The sequence below is a fragment of the Salvelinus namaycush genome, chromosome 28 (genome assembly GCF_016432855.1).
Source record: "Salvelinus namaycush isolate Seneca chromosome 28, SaNama_1.0, whole genome shotgun sequence".
NCBI lineage: Eukaryota > Metazoa > Chordata > Actinopteri > Salmoniformes > Salmonidae > Salvelinus > Salvelinus namaycush.
This window is the reverse complement of record NC_052334.1, coordinates 20,824,507-20,843,742: the sequence shown is the minus strand read 5'-3', so window position 1 is coordinate 20,843,742 and position 19,236 is coordinate 20,824,507. Positions and strand designations below refer to the sequence as shown.

The following is a 19,236-nucleotide window of genomic DNA, read 5'->3' as shown; positions in this document are numbered from 1 at the left end:
ACGTAATACTTACAGATCAACTAATGTCAATACCATTGTAAAGCACAATTTCTCCCCTTTCCAACAGAATCAATTATATGACCCCCGCGCTGCGCGTTTCTGCATGATTCAAAAAGGCAATGAGCCCCGTCGGGTCTTTTTAAAAATGGCGGGTGGGGAAGCGAAACTAATGCGTGATAGTGAGAAGGAGAGATGTTGTGTGGGAAAATTGCTTTTTTTCCACTCGATCTGTCCAACTTATCACCTTATCGCCTCTAAAATGTAAATAAAACACTATAAAGAGTTTATATAATGTGTCATTACATACCTATTTGAAGGTTTGTGTCGAATTTGAATCGGGTTTTTAGGGCGGTGCTAAAGTGATCTTCAGAAGTAAACAGCGGCTTTGAGAATGATGATCGCTTGCAGTGAAGATGCAAAAATGACCCCCTTACCCCCGTCACTGTCCATTTCTTGTTTTTAAACGATGAGAGAAGTACTACACCTGGTGGAGAGAGATTGTAAGACAGAAATAGTTGCTTAATGCGTGCTGTACATTACGGCATGACACGTCACGATGTAACGGAGGGTCAGTTTTTTAAAACTTTTCTCCAATACTATAGAGCCATTACCATGTCGATCAACGCATGAATAGAAACGTAGATCACACCCCTGATTTTGAAGTCAACACAGTCGCTACAGTCCCATTAGTTTTCTTTGTAGCCTCGTTTGAATGTTGCGGTTGCGCACATTTGTACGGAATGGGGTGAGTTTACGTTAAGTCAATGGAGGACTGCCTGCACATCAAAATCACATCCATCTCATCCGACATCGTGTCCGAGTGGAACTGCAACTTTTCCCATTGAGTAAGTAACTCAGTGGCCTATATGACTGTATTTAGTAAATACTAACATTATTGTGAGTGCTTATCCAGGGCTATTTAGATCTCAAGCTGACAGTATTTTTGGTCCTTACAGGAGCAGGTTATCCCAAGACTCCCGATACAGACATTCAGACATCACTTTTTTTTCTTTAAATTATTGTTTCATGTAAGATGCAACAGTTTTGGCCAGTTGCAATTTTATGTAGGCCTAATAAATTTTAAAAATCCCACTTCTATTGCCATTTCTTTCTTGTGAAAGATGCTGTTAAGCCACATAACTTAACTGGCTGAGGTAGGCTATTTTATATAGGCATAGGCTCGGAAGAAATAGACTCCAATTAAGCCCTCTTGTTATTTGTAAAGTCAAATTAAAATGAAGATTATTGTTGAAATGAATTACTCAACTGGTGTAGTTTTTCTGGATATGTTGCTGTGCGCCACTTGCATAACAAGTTAGCTATATTTTCAGCGCCAGGTGCTGTTTACCTCCTATTGATTGCACTGCGATTGCAACTTTACGTTTCAGCACCACAAAATGGTTCATTGCCTGCTTTATTAGTTGACTGCCTTCAGCATTCTCTCTCCTAATGAATGAAGTTAAAATGTAACTTTTGCATTATTTAAGTAGGGTAACTTCCTTCTTGGGACTTTTTGCATGTTGGGTCCGAGATTTTTTTATTATATATTTTAAAAAAATGATGGGAGCCAAATAATATAAAATAACCCTGACATAGGATGTGTTAATATGGAAAAATCTTTGAAATTCGAAAGAACAGACTCTTCTTGGTTGGCCAAGATTATTTTTTTGTTGGGGACAGTCCTAACCAAGTTGCTCCTTGAATTCACCACCAGTTTATAAACAAGTGTAGGAGCAGCACTGTTGACTATGAAAGTTACAGGCTGTGCCTTTAATTGATTTGTACCCTATGACTAATACTTTGGCAAGAAATTAAATAAATCATCCTTATTCTCCTAATGGTGTAAGAAAACATGTCAGTGGAGTTTTACCCAGTAGGGTGAGGTTGGTTTCCAGTCTCTGTGCAGACTCCAGTAGAAGCTCCTCTCTGTTCTCTATACTGGTCTCTGCAAATGCATGACGCTTCAACCAAATGTCATACTCCTCCTCCTCCAACACCTGTTAGCACAATGCACCAGTAAGTGAAAAATAATTTATTCTAACGAGGACAATCAACTATTCTAAGTTATCAAGTCTTTTTTCCATAGACACAAATGTGAATTAATGTGGTATTTAAGGTCAAAGCTAAAAAGTTTAACCACTGTAGATGTCTGTACCTTCTTAGCGATGCAGAGGGTGCGAAGGCCTTCCCTGGCGTAGTTGTCTAGGTGTTTCTGGGTTTGTTCTCTGATGTGACCCTGTCTCCCGTCTGACTGCTCAGCACCTTTAGGTGACTCTGCCAGGTCCATGATGACCGAGTCGGCTCCCTTGGTGTAGACCACCACCTGCTTGGTGAGTGGGTGGCGGACCACCACAGACATCCTCTTGCGGGTGGAGTCGAAGGGCAGGATGTGGAGCAGGCGCACAGCCAGGCTGCCCATCCCTGGCAGCTCCACCAGAAGGCGCTCGAGTGAGCGTCCCTGCAGGGTGCAGCGGTAGGCCCTGGCCGCGTGGACCAGAGCCGCCTCGTCAGGGCTCTCCGCCTCATAGATCAGTTCATCTGCCCCAGGTTCACTGGGAGGGCCTTCGGCTCCGTTTGAGTTCTCCAGTCTGCTCCAGGCCCCCGGGTTGAGGTGTAACATCTTGTCCTCTTCGCCTTTCCAAGAGCCATGCTCTCCCTCCTCCTCATACCCTTGGTCCCCATCCTCTCCAGGGACCCCATCCAGCCCTGGTTTGATACTTAGGATGGAGGCCTCAAGGTTATGCTCCCCGTCTGGCTCTGTACCCAGCTTGGTGGGGGTAGGGGAGGGGCTGGGTGTGAAGGAGGCTGCTTTGCCCCTGGAAAAGAGCCTGCGTGTGAAGCTGCCAGGGCTCTCTGTAGTGTGGGGAGGAGAGAGTGTGGAGAAGCGGGGGAGGCCAAAACGCTGGAACAGCATCTTGATGTCCTCCAGGGATTTAAGGGGGGTACGGGAGACCTCTGGCACCTGGACCTGGGAATGTAATTGACAACATCAGTTGAAATGGAATTGGCACTAACCCTGGTCAAACATATACATTTTTGTTACATTCAGCATGTGCTTTCCCCCTTTGAGGACTACACATGGACATTGTTTGGAATTAAAACATCGCAAACACAGGGTTTGTACAGAAAGTGGCAAGTCAAATTCAAGGACTTTTGTCACGGATCCCCCCGGTACTGATCCTCATTCTGTTCACCAGTTCCGGAGGTCTACGTCACCGGCTTTCTAGGCTTCACTAAACGGGATTCATTATCATCAACCCCGGACTGTCTTTTCTGATTACACACACACCTGGTTCCCATTTCCCCTGATTAGTATGTTATATATGTGCCCTCTGTTCCCTCTGTCTTTGTCGATTATTGTTTCCATGTCCGTTGGTGGTGTGAGTACCTATGCGTTGGTGCAGCTGTTATGCTGCATGCTTTATATATTGTGTATTACGGGTATTGTCCCGTGTCAGTCAACAAGGTTTACCCTCGCTCTTTTGTTTGGGTACAGCCCAGTGTTTTTGTATGGGTGTATTAAAAACCCCTATTGTGTATTCCTGCGCCTGTCTCCAAAATCCTTTATACCAGCGTGACAACTTTCAAGTACTTTTTCAAGCACTAATATTTATTTTCAAGGACCATCAATTTGCAATAGTTCAAATAAAATTGTATTAGTCACATGCGCCGAATACAACAGGTATAGATAGACCTTACAGTGAAATGCTTACTTACGACCCTCTAACAAACAATGCAGTTTAAAAAAATACAGATAATAAGAAATAAAAGTAACAAGTAATTAAAGAGCAGCAGTAAAATAACAATAGACTATATACAGGGGGCACCGGTTAGTTGAGGTAGTATGTACATGTATGTAGAGTTATTAAAGTGACTATGCATAGATGATAACAACAGAGAGTAGCAGTGGTGTAAGAGGAGGGGGGGGGGGGGAATGCAAATAGTCTGGGTAGCCAGTTGATTAGATGTTCAGGAGTCTTATGGCTTGGGGGCAGAAGCTGTTTAGAAGCCTCTTGGACCTAGACTTGGCGCTCCGGTACTGCTTGCCATGCGGTAGCAGAGAGAACAGTCTATGACTAGGGTGGCTGGAGTCTGACAATTTTTAGGGCCTTCCTCTGACACCGCCTCGTATAGAGGTCCTGGATGGCAGGAAGCTTGGCCCTAGTGACGTACTGGGCTGTTCGCACTACCCTCTATAGTGCTTTGCGGTCGGAGGCTGAGCAGTTGCCATACCAGGCAGTGATGCAACCAGTCAGGATGCTCTCGATTGTGCATCTGTAGAACTTTGAGGATCTGAGGACCCATGTCAAATCCTATTCCTATTATGCAATTGTTTCTAGTCGCCACTAGATGGCAGTATATCGCCACAACCTCAACAAAAAAAAACGAACTTGGTATATTCATCACTACCTTACAAGTCCTACTCAATAATAAGTGTTTTACTACTTACATGAGTGGTAAGTCAGTACTGATGACTTAATTTAAGTAGTGATGAGCAGAGCTTTGGGACATACCTACTGGTGAACACACATTTCCTATTGCAGCTTAATGACTATTGTATTTTTATTGGGCATTTGGGAATCTACTACTTAATAGTTTGAGGACACACACTGGCAGACGAGAAGTAAGTACAGGGAGTGAATATTTAATAAATAACGGACATGAAACAAAACAAGGACAGAGTCTGGACAAAATAACATTAGTCTGGACAAAATAACATTAATGCAGACACGGGGAAGAAACTGAGGAAGTGACAGATATAGGGGAGGCAATCAATAAGGTAATATAGTCCAGGTGAGTCCCATGAAGTGCTGATGCGTGTAACAATGGTGACAGGTGTGCGTAATGATGGGCCACCTGGCACCCTCGAGCGGCAGCAGGCGTGACAATATCCCCCCTCTAGGGGCGCCACCCGGCGTCCCACCTGGGCCGGATGAGCCGGCTGAGGCGTGGGAGCCCGATGAGACCCGGCTGAGGCGTGGGAGCCTGACGAAACCTGGCTGAGGCATGATGTGGGATGGGAGCCTGCCGAGCCAACCGAGGCAAGAAAACCTCTCAAGCCAGCTAAGGCATGGAAGCCCGACAAGCCAGCTGAGGGACCCCCAATTCCTTCGGCAGCGGCACCTGGACCAGACGTCACAAACCCCAACAAAAAAACAAAAAAAACTACCTGATGCTTCCAATATTCGTGTCTGCATTCTGTGAGGACAGACGCTGGGAGACGAGAAGCAAGTACAGGGAGTGAAGATTTAATTAATAACAGACATGAAACAAAACAAGGACAGCGTCTGTACAAGGGAAACAAGAAGACATTAATGCTGACCCGGGGAATAAACTGAGGAAGTGACAGATATAGGGGAGGCAATAAATTAGGTAGAGTCACATGAAGCGCTGGTGCGCGTAACGATGGTGACAGGTGTGCGTAATGATGGGCCGCCGAGAGGGAGAGCGAGAGCAGGTGTGACATAGTTACAAAAAAGCATCTTGCTTCTGACAGGCAGCTTTAACGTTGCCGGTCGCGAGAAGGGCGGGTGGGCTGTGTGAAGAAAGCGGCATGTGAACATCCAACAGAACGGCAAAAGTACAGCTGCCACTTGATGAAGCGTAATATCGCGAGCGCTCCTTGAACGAGGCTAAAAAGCTCTGGAGAGAAAAAGTCAATGTAGAACTGGCGCCAAAGCAGAATGCAGCGTTGTGTCTTTCCCCCTTCAGGGCCGATTCACCCATGCTCACAAAGTCAAAGTCTTACACATTTTTTGCACATTACACGTTGTGGGTTGGTTGGGTTCAGTGATGTAGTGGTAAAAAAATTAAATGGGTAAACAAACATATAAAACGCAACATGTAAAGTGTTGGTCCCATGTTTCATGAGCTGAAATTCAAGATCTCAGACATTTTCCATACACACATTGAATCTACATTTGCCCGGCATTTTAACTGTCTATGTGATGTTTGGCGGCGTCTAAATCAGTCAGTTCTGTACCTGCCTGGCTGAGTGGCAGTGTGGGTGGAATGAGCGATCTCACCTGGAAACCAGAGTGCGAAACACTTGAGGAAATAAAACTCGGCAGTCTGCCTGGAAATGAATTCGTAAGACCAATACATTTTTCAAATATTTTTCACATATTATATTAAATTATATAATATTAACATATTTTTATCATTTTCTCTTCTTTCATTTGAATTCAAGTACCAACTGAGAACATGTCTGATTTGCAGTATTGCAGTACTTGAATTGCTTGAATTTCAGAGTGCCAAATTCAAGTACTTTAATTAAGCACCTCAAGCACCATGTGCGAACCCCGCAAACATCTACCTCCTTTTATTAAGTTGAGGCTATGTTACGTACCACATGGCGGGGCTGGTTGGGAGAAGACACCACTACCGTGTTGCAGATGGCCAGAGCCATGAAGAAGTCAACGATGTAGGTGAGCTCCATACTGGCGTCCCTCAGAAGGAAGAGTGGAGAGGACAGACAGTTCAGCTTCTGAACCAGGAAAGGGTCTGGGACTATATCCTTCTCCTTGAGGGAAGACAGGAAAATAGGAATTAGACATTTCATATCATGCCGTCAGTTGTGTGTGATTCAACGAATCAACTAATCACCAAGTCTTGATTAGAAGAATCAGGTGTCTTAGTGCTTGGCTAGAACAAAAACGTGCATCTCCTGAGGGGTCTTATTGAAAATGGATTAATAAACACTGGGTGTATGAGTTTCACCATGGGGCTACTGAAGGCGCTGTGTCGGGGCAAGGTGGGGCTGGGTGACTCCTCCCCCTCAGAGTGGCCTGTCAGTGTGTGCAGGGACACAGAGCTGCGGTTGCAGCTGAGTGACTTGCAGCTCAGGGACTTGGCGCTGGCACGTGACTTGAGCGTGTGGGAGCAACCCATCGCCTCATCCTCCTCGTACACTTCAAGCCTCCTCGCTGCCAGAAAGACAGACAGGGAAGGACGAAAGAAATGGTTAAATACATTGTACAAAATCCTTAGTGTCATGGTATCATGGGAGGCAGGTAGCCTAGCGGTTAGAGCCACTCCCGAGGGTATTTCAGGACAAATAAGCACCCACAAAAAATATATAATTATTTTCAAACATTCACAATACTATATCACTGATGAGTAGGGTTGCAAAGCTACCGTTAATTTACCGAAGTTACCGCAATCTTCAGTAATTTTGGTAATTAACAGAAAATCTATGGCAATTTGTCATAACTTTGGTAATTTATACTTGAATAACACTTGTTTTTATTATAAAAATATAGAGTATTCATTTATTATATCTGTGTCCATAGAGTTTAGTAGATAGACCATATGGTTCAAGAGAAAATAGCCTAATTAATTAAATAATAATCTAATCAATGAAGTTTGAAAAATAAATATAAAGGGTATTTTATGCTGAAACCCTCATAATAAACACAAATGGTATTCACTAAGTTGATGGTTTACATTTAGCATAATGTTTTACAGCTTTCTCATATTTTATTTAAAAATATACAGTACCAGTCATAAGTTTGGACACACCGACTCATTCCAGGGATTTTCTTTATTTTTACTATTTTCTACATTGTACAACAATAGTGAAGACATCAAAACTATGAAATAACACATATGGAAATATGTAGTAACCAAAAAAAGTGTTAAACAAATCAAAATATATTTGAGATTCTTCAAAGTATCCACCCTTCACCTTGATGACAGCTTTACACACTCTTGGCATTCTCTCAAGCAGCTTCATGAGGTAGTCACCTGGAATGCATTTCAATTAACAGGTGTGCCTTGTTAACAGGTCATTTGTGGAATTTCTTTCCTTCTTAATGCGTTTGAGCCAATCAGTTGTGTTGTGACAAGGTATGGGTGGTATACAGAAGAGAGCCCTTTTTGGTAAAAGACCAAGTCCATATTATGGCAAGAACAGCTCCAATAAGCAAATAGAAACAACAGTCCATCATTACTTTAAGACATGAAGGTCAGTCAATAGGGAAAATTTCAAGAACTTTTAAAGTTTCTTCAAGTGCAGTCGCAAAAACCATCAAGCGCTATAATGAAACTGGCTCTCATAAAGGACCGCCACAGGAAAGGAAGAACCAGCGTTACGTCTGCTGCAGAGGATACGTTCATTAGAGTTACCAGCCTCAGAAATTGCAGCCCAAATAAATGCTTCATAGAGTTCAAGTAACATACACATCTCAACATCAACTGTTCAGAGGAGACTGTGATTCACACAGTCTCCTCTGAACAGTTGATGTTGAGATGTGTATGTTACTTGAACTCTATGAAGCATTTATTTGGGCTGCAATTTCTGAGGCTGGTAACTCTAATGAACGTTTATTTGGGCTGCATGGTCGAATTGCTGCAAAGAAATCACTACTGAAGGACACCAATAATAAGAGATTTGCTTGGGCCAAGAAACACAAGCAATGGACATTAGACCGGTGCAAATCTGTCCTTTGGTCTGAGGAGTCCAAATTTGAGATTTTTGGTTCCAACCGCCGTTTCTTTGTGAGACGCAGAGTAGGTGAGCGGATGATCTCCATACGTGTGGTTCCCACCGTGAAGCATGGAGGAGGAGGTGTGATGGTGCTTTGCTGGTGACACTGTCAGTGATTTATTTAGAATTCAAGCCACACTTAACCAGCATGGCTACCGAAGCATTCTGCAGCGATATGCAATCCCATCTGGTTTGCACTTCGTGGGACTATCATTTGTTTTTCAACAGGACAATGACCCAAAACACACCTCCAGGATGTGTGAGGGCTATTTGACCAAGAAGGGGTGATGGAGTGCTGCATCAGATGACCTGACCTCTACAATCACCCTACCTCAACCCAATTTAGATGGTTTAGGATGCGTTGGACGGCAGAGTGAAGGAAAAGCATCTAACAAGTGCTCAGCATATGTGGGAACTCCTTCAAGACTGTTGGAAAAGCATTCCAGGTGAAGCTGGTTGAGAGAGTGCCAAGAGTGTCTAAAGCTGTCAACATGGCAAAGGGTGGATACTTTGAAGAATATAAAATATATTTTGATTTGTTTAACACTTTTTTGGTTACTACATGAATCCATATGTGTTATTTCATAGTTGTGATGTCTTCGCTATTATTCTACAATGTAGAAAATAGTCCAAATAAAGACAAACCCTTGAATGAGTAGGTGTGTCCAAACTTGGCTGGTACTGTATATAAAAAAAATCATATATTATTTTAGAGGGCCAGAGATGATTACATACACCTGTGATAATCTGAAGTACCCAAAAGGGCCACTAGATGTCTAAAATCCCTGAAAGATACTAAAATTCTGATATTTTACTGGTAAACTTTGAACGTTTCCAGTAATATACCCTCCCTTTGCAACCCTAATCATGAGTACCCCTGATGGAAAATGTTGTGTTGTGTAGAAAAATGTACTTTGACTTCTCACAATTTTCCTCGTGGGGGTACTCCACCCCAGCAATGGTGCAGCGCCGGAACACCATCTTGTTCTCTGTCAGCGTGCCAGTCTTGTCTGAGAACACATACTGAATCTGACCCAGGTCCTCTGTGATGTTCAGGGCCCGACACTGGATCCTGGAGTCCATATACTCATTATAGAAGTCCACGTCGTTCTGGATGAAGAAGATTTGACACAGTTTGACGATCTCGATGGAAACATACAGGGAGATGGGGATGAGCACCTTCCAAGGAGAGAATGGAAGATAATTTAGCATCATGAATTTAGCATATTAACACAAAGTTTTAAGACATTTAGTGTGCTACCTACCTGTAAAACTATGATCATGGTCCAGAACAGGTAGAAGCCAGACAGGGCAGGAGACGTGGTGTCAGGGATCAGAAAGGAAGCATCCTTCAGGTTCCTGAGCCAGAGACCATGGCCTGGGGGACACAAAGAATGATACGGATGTGGTCAAAATACTTGTTTACAGCAGCGCTATACAGTTGAAGTCAGAAGTTTACATACACCTTAGCCAAATACATTTAAACTCAGTTTTTCACAATTCCTGACATTTAATCCTAGTAAAAATTCCCTGTCTTAGGTCAGTCAGGATCACCACTTTTTTTTAAGAATGTGAAATGTCAGAATAATAGTAGAGAATGCTTTATTTCAGCTTCTATTTCTTTCATCACATTCCCAGTGGGTCAGAAGTTTACATACACTCAATTAGTATTTGGTAGCATTGCCTTTAAATTGTTTAACTTGGGTCAAACATTTTGGGTAGCCTTCCACAAGCTTCCCACAATAAGTTTGATTAATTTTGGCCCATTCCTCCTGACAGAGCTGGTGTAACTGGGTCAGGTTTGTAGGCCTCGTTGCTCGCACATGCTTTTTCAGTTCTGCACACAAAATTTCTATGGGATTGAGGTCAGGGCTGTGTGAAGCCATTTTGCCACAACTTTGGAAGTATGCTTGGGGTCATTTGCGACCAAGCTTTAACTTCCTGACTGATGTCTTGAGATGTTGCTTCAATATATCCACATAATTTTCCATCCTCATGATGATTTGTGAAGTGCACCAGTCCCTCCTCCAGCAAAGCACCCCCACAACATGATGCTGCCACCCCCATGCTTCACGGTTGGGATGGTGTTCTTTGGCTTGCCAGCCTCCCCCTTTTTCCTGCAAACATAACGATGGTCATTATGGCCAAACAGTTCTATTTTTGTTTCATCAGACCAGAGGACATTTCTCCAAAAAGTGCAATCTTTGTCCCCATGTGCAGTTGCAAACCGTAGTCTGGCTTTTTTATGGCGGTTTTGGAGCAGTGGCTTCTTCCTTGCTTCTTTTGATTTTCCCATGATGTCAAGCAAAGAGGCACTGAGTTTGAAGGTAGGCCTTGAAATACATCCACAGGTACACCTCCAATTGACTCAAATGATGTCAATTAGCCTATCAGAAGCTTCTAAAGCCATGACATCCTTTTCTGGAATTTTCCAAGCTGTTTAAAGGCACAGTCAACTTAGCGCATGTAAACTTCTGACCCACTGGAATTGTAATACAGTGAATTATAAGTGAAATAATCTGTCTGTAAACAATTGTTGGAAAAATCACTTGTGTCATGCTCAAAGTAGATGTCCTAACCGACTTGCCAAAACTATAGTTTGTTAACAAGAAATTTGTGGAGTAGTTGAAAAACAAGTTTTATTGACTCCAACCTAAGTGTATGTAAACTTCCGACTTCAACTGTAGCTGTGGTAAAACAGCAAAGACCAAGAACTGTGTGGTAGGACAAGATAAGTAGTGTGTTCATATAGATTTGGCCAGCAAACATACAGCTGTGGTCAGTTAAATTGAGAGCAATACAGACCTACTGTATAGCTGTGGTCGGACACATGTTTTCATATAGATTTGGTCAGTTATATTGATCAGTACGGACCTATAGCTGCAGTCAGACACATGATGACCAGCAGGACAACGCTCCACAGCACGTCCACGTTCAGCCTGCGCTCCAATTTACTGCGTTTATACCTCGGTCCATTGTTGTTCTTCATGGCTTTGGTCTCGTGACCTGCGTTCAAGATCACACAACACAACCATGGCTATTTACATGTAAATGTACATGTATGTGTGCTTTTACAGCAGACCAGTAGTGCAAAGTACTTAACTTGTTTGGGATAGGGGGCAGCATTTTCACTTTTGGATGAATAGCGTGCCCAGAGTGAACTGCCTCCTACTCAGTCCCAGATGTTAATATATGCATATTATTAGTAGTATTGGATAGAAAACACTCTAACGTTTCTAAAACTGTTTGAACGATATGGCAGGCAAAAACCTGAGAAAAAATCCAAACAGGAAGTGGGAAATCTGAGGTTTGTAGTTTTTGAACTCACCCCTATCGAATACACAGTGGGATATGGGTTATTTTTCACGTCCTAAGGCTTCCACTAGATGTCAACCGTTTTTAGAACGTTGTGTCAGGCTGCTCATGTGAAGGGGGGCCGGATGGGAGCTGTTTGACTAAGGGGTCTGCCTACAGCCTCGTTCTCAGTCACGCGCTTTCACTTGAGAGGTAGCTCTCGTTCCATTGCTTTTCTACAGACAATGGAATTCTCCGGTTGGAACATTATTGAACTTTTACGATAAAAACATCCTAAAGATTGATTTTATACTTAGTTTAACAATTTCCCTCGACCTGTAATATAACTTCTTGAACGTTTCGTCCGAATGGACCAGATCGCGCTTTTGGATTGTTTACCAAACACCCTAACAAAAGAAGCTATTGGACATAAATGATGGACATTATCGAACAAAACAAGCATTTATTGTGGAACTGCGATTCCTGGGAGTGCATTCTGATGAAGATCATCAAAGGTAAGTGAATATTTATAATACTATTTATGAATAATGTTGACTACCCAACATGGCGGATATTTCTCTGGCTGGTTTGGGCTCTGAGCGCCGTTCTTAGATTATGCTTTTTCCGTAAAGTTTTTTAAAAATCTGACACAGGGGTTGCATTAAGGAGAAGTGTATCTAAAGTTCCATGCATAACACTTGAATTTTCATCAACGTTTATAATGAGTATTTCTGTGAATTCATGTGGCTCTCTGCAAAATCATAGCATGTTTTTGAACTACTGAACATAACACACCAATGTAAAATTAGATTTTTGGATATAAATATGCACTTTATCGAACAAAACATACATGTATTGTGTAACATGAAGTCCTATGAGTGTCATCTGATGAAGATCATCAAAGGTTAGTGATTAATGTTATCTCTATTTGTGCTTTTTGTGACTCCTCTCTTTGGCAGGAAAAATGGCTGGGTTTTTCTGTGACTTGGTGGTGACCTAACATAATCGTTTGTGGAGCTTTCGCTGTAAAGCATTTTTGAAAACAGACACTGTGGCTGGATTAATGAGAATTTTATATTTAAAATGGTGCCTAATACTTGTATGTTTGAGAAATTTGATTTATGAGATTTCTGTTGATTTGTATTTGGCGCCCTGCAATTTTATTGGCTGTTGGCGAAGGGGTTCCAAGTCCTAGACAGGTTAAGTAAAAATACTTTAAAGTACTACTTAAGTAGTATTTTGAGGTATCTGTACTTTACTATTTATATTTTTGACAAGTTTTACTTCACAACATTCCTAAAGAAAATATTGTACTTTTTACTCCATACATTTTTCCTGACAACCAAAAGTACTCATTACATTTTGAATGCTTAGCAGGAAAGGAAAATAGTAAAATTCACACACTTATCAAGAGAACACGTGGTCATCCCTACTGCCTGTGACCCTGGCTATCCGTTAATTTAAAAACAAGAAAATGGTGCCGTCTCCTTTGCTTAATATTAGGAATTTTAAGTGATTTATACTTTTACTTTTAATAGTTAAGTATATTTTAGCAATTACGTTTACTTTTGATACTTAAGTATATTTAAAACCAAATACTTTTAGACTTTTACTGAAGTAGTATTTTACTGGCTGAATTTCACTTTTACTTGAGTAACTTTCTATTAAGGCATTTATACTTTTACTCAAGTATGACAGTTGGGTACTTTTTCCACCACTGCAGCAGACCTGGGTCAAAATACCGTATTTGTTTGTGGGTGACGAATAAACATGCAGAGGTGATAGTACCCTTACGGCATAACTCTACATACAATTCTACAACAACAACAGAGAAATTCTTTACAATAAAATTGCATAGACATTAAAATGCAGTGCACAAAACGTCAAAAGCCTTCATTTTTGCTGCTGAAAAATGAAAGAAAATGAGATGAATGTCATATATAGAAAGCCATTGATGGTACCAGAGCTGATGTAACTGTATACCTGTATGGATTTTGTAGTAAAATAATGGGAGCAGAAACCTTATGTGCCTGAGCAGACAGACTGGTTTAGCCTGCAGTGTTGTAGTCAGCCCTGCCTGACTATGTTTAGTGGGGACAAGGCATAAAGGAACTAGGGGCAGGCTACATTCCTAGCAGCCAACTGATATAGATTATGGGGGCAGGACAATGTGGTAGTTCTCTCAACAGCCATTTTTCCATAAGGGCAGTATTATATAGGCTTTATGACAGAAGATTCAGGTTCAGTGTTATTGAGTACACGAGAGGCAGATTAATCTCTCACCAGCATAGTCTGTTACCAGAGGTGACACCAGAGGTCCCAGAGTGGTGTGGTGTAAAAAACTATTCTGGGGCCTTGGACTATTCTTATGACTTGCTTAATCTGTTGTAAAAAGATTTAATATGGGCTATGATGGGACCAGAGTTTTTCTAATCACGTCACATGTTTTTTTTTAACTCCTGGAAAAACAAATGGCCTTGGGGAGGATGAAAACCCTGTAAAACTGCAGAAACCTTGTACTTGATCATATGAATTATATTTTAAAGAAGGACTAGGAATTTTCCTCTACACAGACAGACAGAAAGCAACATGATTTAGCAATAAAACTCACAGGGCTGAGCATGCTTTATACAGGTTTGCATCATGTAGTCCTGCCCTATGCAACTGTAGGCCTAATTTAAAATTAACTCACAGTCTATGTCAGCTATTGTTTTTATTGATTAATTCCAGTTAATCATTTTGGATTAGCTAGGTAGTAGCCTAGTCAGCAACATTTTGAATATAAACCACATTTGATCCCATTCACATTTTCTGACAAAGAAATGGGCTTTAAATACACAATGTTACCGCTCTGTTTACCCTGGCCAGAGGGACAGGGTGCATAGTAGGCCAGACTATGCAGCTGTTGTTGTTAGTAGCCTACAGTTGATCAGACGGAAAAATTGTCTAGTTTCCATGCAATACTGCATGTCAGATCGCTAATGTTTAGGTGTATAAGTGCTAAATTTATGTAAGAGTTTTTGCTTGTGTCTGTCTGGAGTAATGTGTTATCACGCTTGCTAAATAAATACCGGAGGATAGTTGTGAGCGCACTTTGTGCGTTGTACCCGGGCCGCGTGACCTGTGATTTCCGTGAATCCGATTGGTCAAGACACACAAAGAGCCTGAAGCAGCACTACGATGTGAAGGACAAAAATTGTGCAAGAGTTGACAAATCATGAGGCAAATCGGTCTAAAAAACAGCACTTTGCCCGTCTTTTAACGCTTTTCAAAGGTGCTAAACTGCCACAGTCCTGCTGGTTGTCCAGGTATAACTTGAAATATGATGAAAACCAGCTGTGGACACCCGGGTTGGATAATGGGATACTCCAAACCCTAGCAAGAGCTAGACCTGAGGAAAGAGGATTGTTTCACCCTCTTACCTGCATAGACCACAATGCCTATGACGGTCTCCGTGTTGCGGATGGTGCAGCTTCGCAGAAGGAGGTTGTTGTTGTGTAAGCCCACACGAGCCTTACTGGGGTACTCCCTGTAGGAAACAAATAAGAATAAATAATGAAGTTACCTTTCCTTTCAAAAGTTTATAAAATGACGTCTGTCTTCATACAGTGTCTGTAGTCACTAAAACCAGACTCACATGAAACCTCGGAACCGGCTGAGGTCGTTGTTGGGGTTCTCACATTCTATGCGGCTGTGGAAGTTCTCTGGAGTCAACTCAGAACCCTGAAACACATGACATACACACTAAATATTTCTGTAGTCATTTTCCCACTAGACCCAAGGACAATATTTGACCTAATCCCTATTGATGTTCTTCTTCCTTACACCATACCTTTACGGGATGCGTACAGCTTTTTACACAGATATACAGTGCAGTTGCGTAATGCCGGTAAATTACAGCTTCTTGTGTCATGTTTTATCAAGCTTTTTATTGATTATTGTGCCACGCCACCTTTAGCTGTTCAATAAACGGCAGTGTTTTGTTTAGGCAGGGCGAGCCGCCCCGTCTCTTGCACGCTTGCTTTAAGACTTAAGCCTCAAGTACTTCAAACACTGAAGTGCCATCATGATGATTTAATGATAACAGCATGTTCAAACCAATGAGGGCCACATACCTGTCGTGGCAGATCTCTGACCACTTGTCTCTGTTTGAGGTTGGTCTCCCCGTCCAGGTTGGCCGTCTCGATGTAGCAGACGCCGTGGGGGTCAGAGGAGTACAGCAGCAGCATGTCTGCAGGGATGATCTCATTACAGGACAGACGGACAAAGTCCCCCACATGGACATCCTGCCAACGCTGGTCCACATACGTCTGCCGTTTCCTATGGTAAAAAAGACCACAAGATAACCTGTTAACTACTTGAGGGCAATGAGAGTGGGACCATGTGCGTACTATCAAATATGACGAAGGCCTGAAGTCCCCCGCTGTTGTTAAAACTTTGCTAACAATTAGAGGTCGACCGATTATGATTTTTCAACGCCGATACCGATTATTGGAGGACCAAAAAAAGCCGATACCGATTAATCTGCCTTTTTTTATTTATTTACTTGTAATAATGACAATTACAACAATATTGAATGAACACTTTTATTTTAACTTAATATAATACATCAATAAAATCAATTTAGCCTCAAATAAATAATGAAACATGTTCAATTTGGTTTAAATAATGCAAAAACAAAGTGTTGGAGAAAAAAGTAAAAGTGCAATATGTGCCATGTAAAAAAGCTAACGTTTAAGTTCCTTGGTCAGAACATGAGAACATATGAAAGCTGGTGGTTCCTTTTAACATGAGTCTTCAATATTCCCAGGTAAGAAGTTTTAGGTTGTAGTTATTATAGGAATTATAGGACTATTTCTCTCTATACCATTTGTATTTCATATACCTTTGACTATTGGATGTTCTTATTGGCACTTTAGTATTGCCAGTGTAACAGTATAGCTTCCGTCCCTCTCCTCGCCCCTACCTGGGCTCGAACCAGGAACACATCGAAAACAGCCACCCTCGAAGCATCGTTATCCATTGCTCCACAAATGCTGCGGCCCTTGCAGAGCAAGGGGAACAACTACTTCAAGGTCTCAGAGCGAGTGCCGTCACCGATTGAAAGGCTATTAGCTCGCACCCCGCTAACTAGCTAGCCATTTCACATCGGTTACACCAGCCTAATCTCGGGAGTTAATAGGCTTGAAGTCATAAACAGCTCAATGCTTGAAGCACAACGAAGAGCTGCTGGCAAATGCACGAAAGTGCTGTTTGAATGAATGCTTACGAGCCTGCTGCTGCCTACCACCGCTCAGTCAGACTGCTCTATCAAATATCAAATCATAGACTTAATTATAACATAATAACACACAGAAATACGAGCCGTAGCTCATTAATATGGTCAAATCCAGAAACTATCATTTTGAAAACCAAACGTTTATTCTTTTAGTGAAATACGGAACCTTTCAGGATTTTATCTAACGGGTGGCATCCCTAAGTCTAAATAATGCTATTACATTGTACAACCTTCAATGATGTGTTACAGTATTTGTTAGGAATAAATGGTCTTCACACAGTTCGCAACGAGCCAGGCGGCCCAAACTGCTGCATATACCCTGACTGCTTGCATGGAACGCAAGAGAAATGACACAATTTCCTTAGTTAAAAGAAAGTAGTGTTAGCAGGCAATATTAACTAAATATGCAGGTTTAAAAATATATACTTTGTATTGATTTTAAAGAAAGGCATGGATGTTTATGGTTAGGTACACATTGGTGCAACGACAGTGCTTTTTTCGCAAATGCGCTTGTTAAATCATCACCCTTTTGGAGAAGTAGGCTGTGATTCGATGAGAAATTAACAGGCACCGCATCGATTATATGCAACGCAGGACACGCTAGATAAACTAGTGATTATGTTAAGGTTGATTGTTTTTTATAAGATAAGTTTAATGCTAGCTAGCAACTTACCTTGGCTTCTTGCTGCACTCGCGTAACAGGTAGTCAGCCTGCCACGCAGGCTCCTCGTGGAGTGCAATGTAAGAGTGGTTAGAGCGTTGGACTAGTAACCGGAAGGTTGCAAGATCGAATCCCCGAGCTGACAAGGTAAAAATCTGTCATTCTGCCCCTGAACAAGGCAGTTAACCCCCCGTTCCTAGGCTGTCATTGAAAATAAGAATGTGTTCTTAACTGACTTGCCTAGTTAAATAAAAGGTAAAAAAAATATATATAATAATTTTAAAAATTCGTCCACAATCGGTGTCCAAAAATGCCGATTACGATTGTTATGAAAACTTGAAATCGGCCCTAATTAAATCGGCCATTCCGATTAATCAGTCGACCTCTACTAACAATACCACAAAAGACAACAAAATAACAGTTTCACACATATGAGCAGTATTCACACAAGCAAAGGAACATGTCTCTCTAAACAACCATGAAACACAGACATGGTTACGTATTTTACACATTGTAAAAACTCCAGGAAACACCATTAACCCTGCACTTTTTTTGTCTACATTTTGGTCAGTGACCTGTGTTTGGGTGCACAGCAACATGCAAGATGGAACCATGCCAACTGTAAGGTAGGGTGGGTGTTAAGAAACAAGTCTTCAAGTCAATCAGAGGGAGTGAGTGTAAGGCTTCTCAAACACACAATGTTCAACCAAGGCAGCTATGAGCCAGAGCGTGTGAACACATCTCAAGGTTAATCATTTATTTTACTGTCCACCACCACCACCCTTTCCTGGCAGGAAAGAGACTGAGAAACAAATTACTGTAATACTGTGGTTTGTTATTCAACCAAAATATAAAATATATTGTCATGCCCTGACCTTAGAGATCATTGTTATTCTCTATGTTTGGTTAGGTCAGGGTGTGATTTGGGTAGGCATTCTATGTTCTCTATTTCTTTGTGTTTGGCCGAGTGTGGTTCCCAATCAGAGGCAGCTGTCTTTCATTGTCTCTGATTGGGGATCTTACTTAGGCAGCCCTTTTTCTCTCCTTCAGTGTGGGATCTTGTCTTTGTTTGAGTGCATGAAGCGTTTCGTTCGTTGTATTGTTTATTGTTTTTTCTTGGTGGAACATTGAAATAAAAGAATGTACGCCTACCACGCTGCACCTTGGTCTCCTTCTGACGACAAACGTTACATGTATGGTAAAGATAGTTGGTATGGATAGGCCCTAGGAAAGGGGTCGGCAACAGGCGGCCAGTGGTCCATAATCAGCCTGCGAGTGATATTTGTTGGCCCCCTAAAGTTTTTAGTTTTTGGTCAAAAAAGACTCAAATCACCAGGAATTCAGCTAAAAATGATGAGTTTAATTTAGAAAATATTTTCCCACAAATAAAAAAAGAGATGATTGTGTCTCAATGTAATCAAGGTACGAAATTATTATTTTCAAATACAACCTCTTTTTGGGCTTAGTTGTGGTCAATTTGCAGTGTACAAATTATTATACAACACAAATGGTCCC

General features: G+C 41.7%; 1 protein-coding gene across 1 annotated transcript in view; it reads right to left on the bottom strand.

Annotated features, from left to right (window-relative positions):
• Nucleotides 1-19,236, bottom strand: part of LOC120023542 (probable phospholipid-transporting ATPase VD) — a 41,737-nt gene that overhangs the window by 10,945 nt on the left and 11,556 nt on the right. The window contains exons 4-13 of the mRNA XM_038967573.1: nt 15,898-16,102; nt 15,420-15,505; nt 15,205-15,311; nt 11,363-11,494; nt 9,754-9,866; nt 9,415-9,667; nt 6,721-6,926; nt 6,350-6,523; nt 2,156-2,968; nt 1,871-1,997 (exon numbers count right to left, since the gene is read on the bottom strand). Coding sequence (XP_038823501.1) covers nt 1,871-1,997; nt 2,156-2,968; nt 6,350-6,523; nt 6,721-6,926; nt 9,415-9,667; nt 9,754-9,866; nt 11,363-11,494; nt 15,205-15,311; nt 15,420-15,505; nt 15,898-16,102 — 2,216 coding nt within the window. The remainder of the gene's footprint in view (nt 1-1,870; nt 1,998-2,155; nt 2,969-6,349; nt 6,524-6,720; nt 6,927-9,414; nt 9,668-9,753; nt 9,867-11,362; nt 11,495-15,204; nt 15,312-15,419; nt 15,506-15,897; nt 16,103-19,236) is intronic.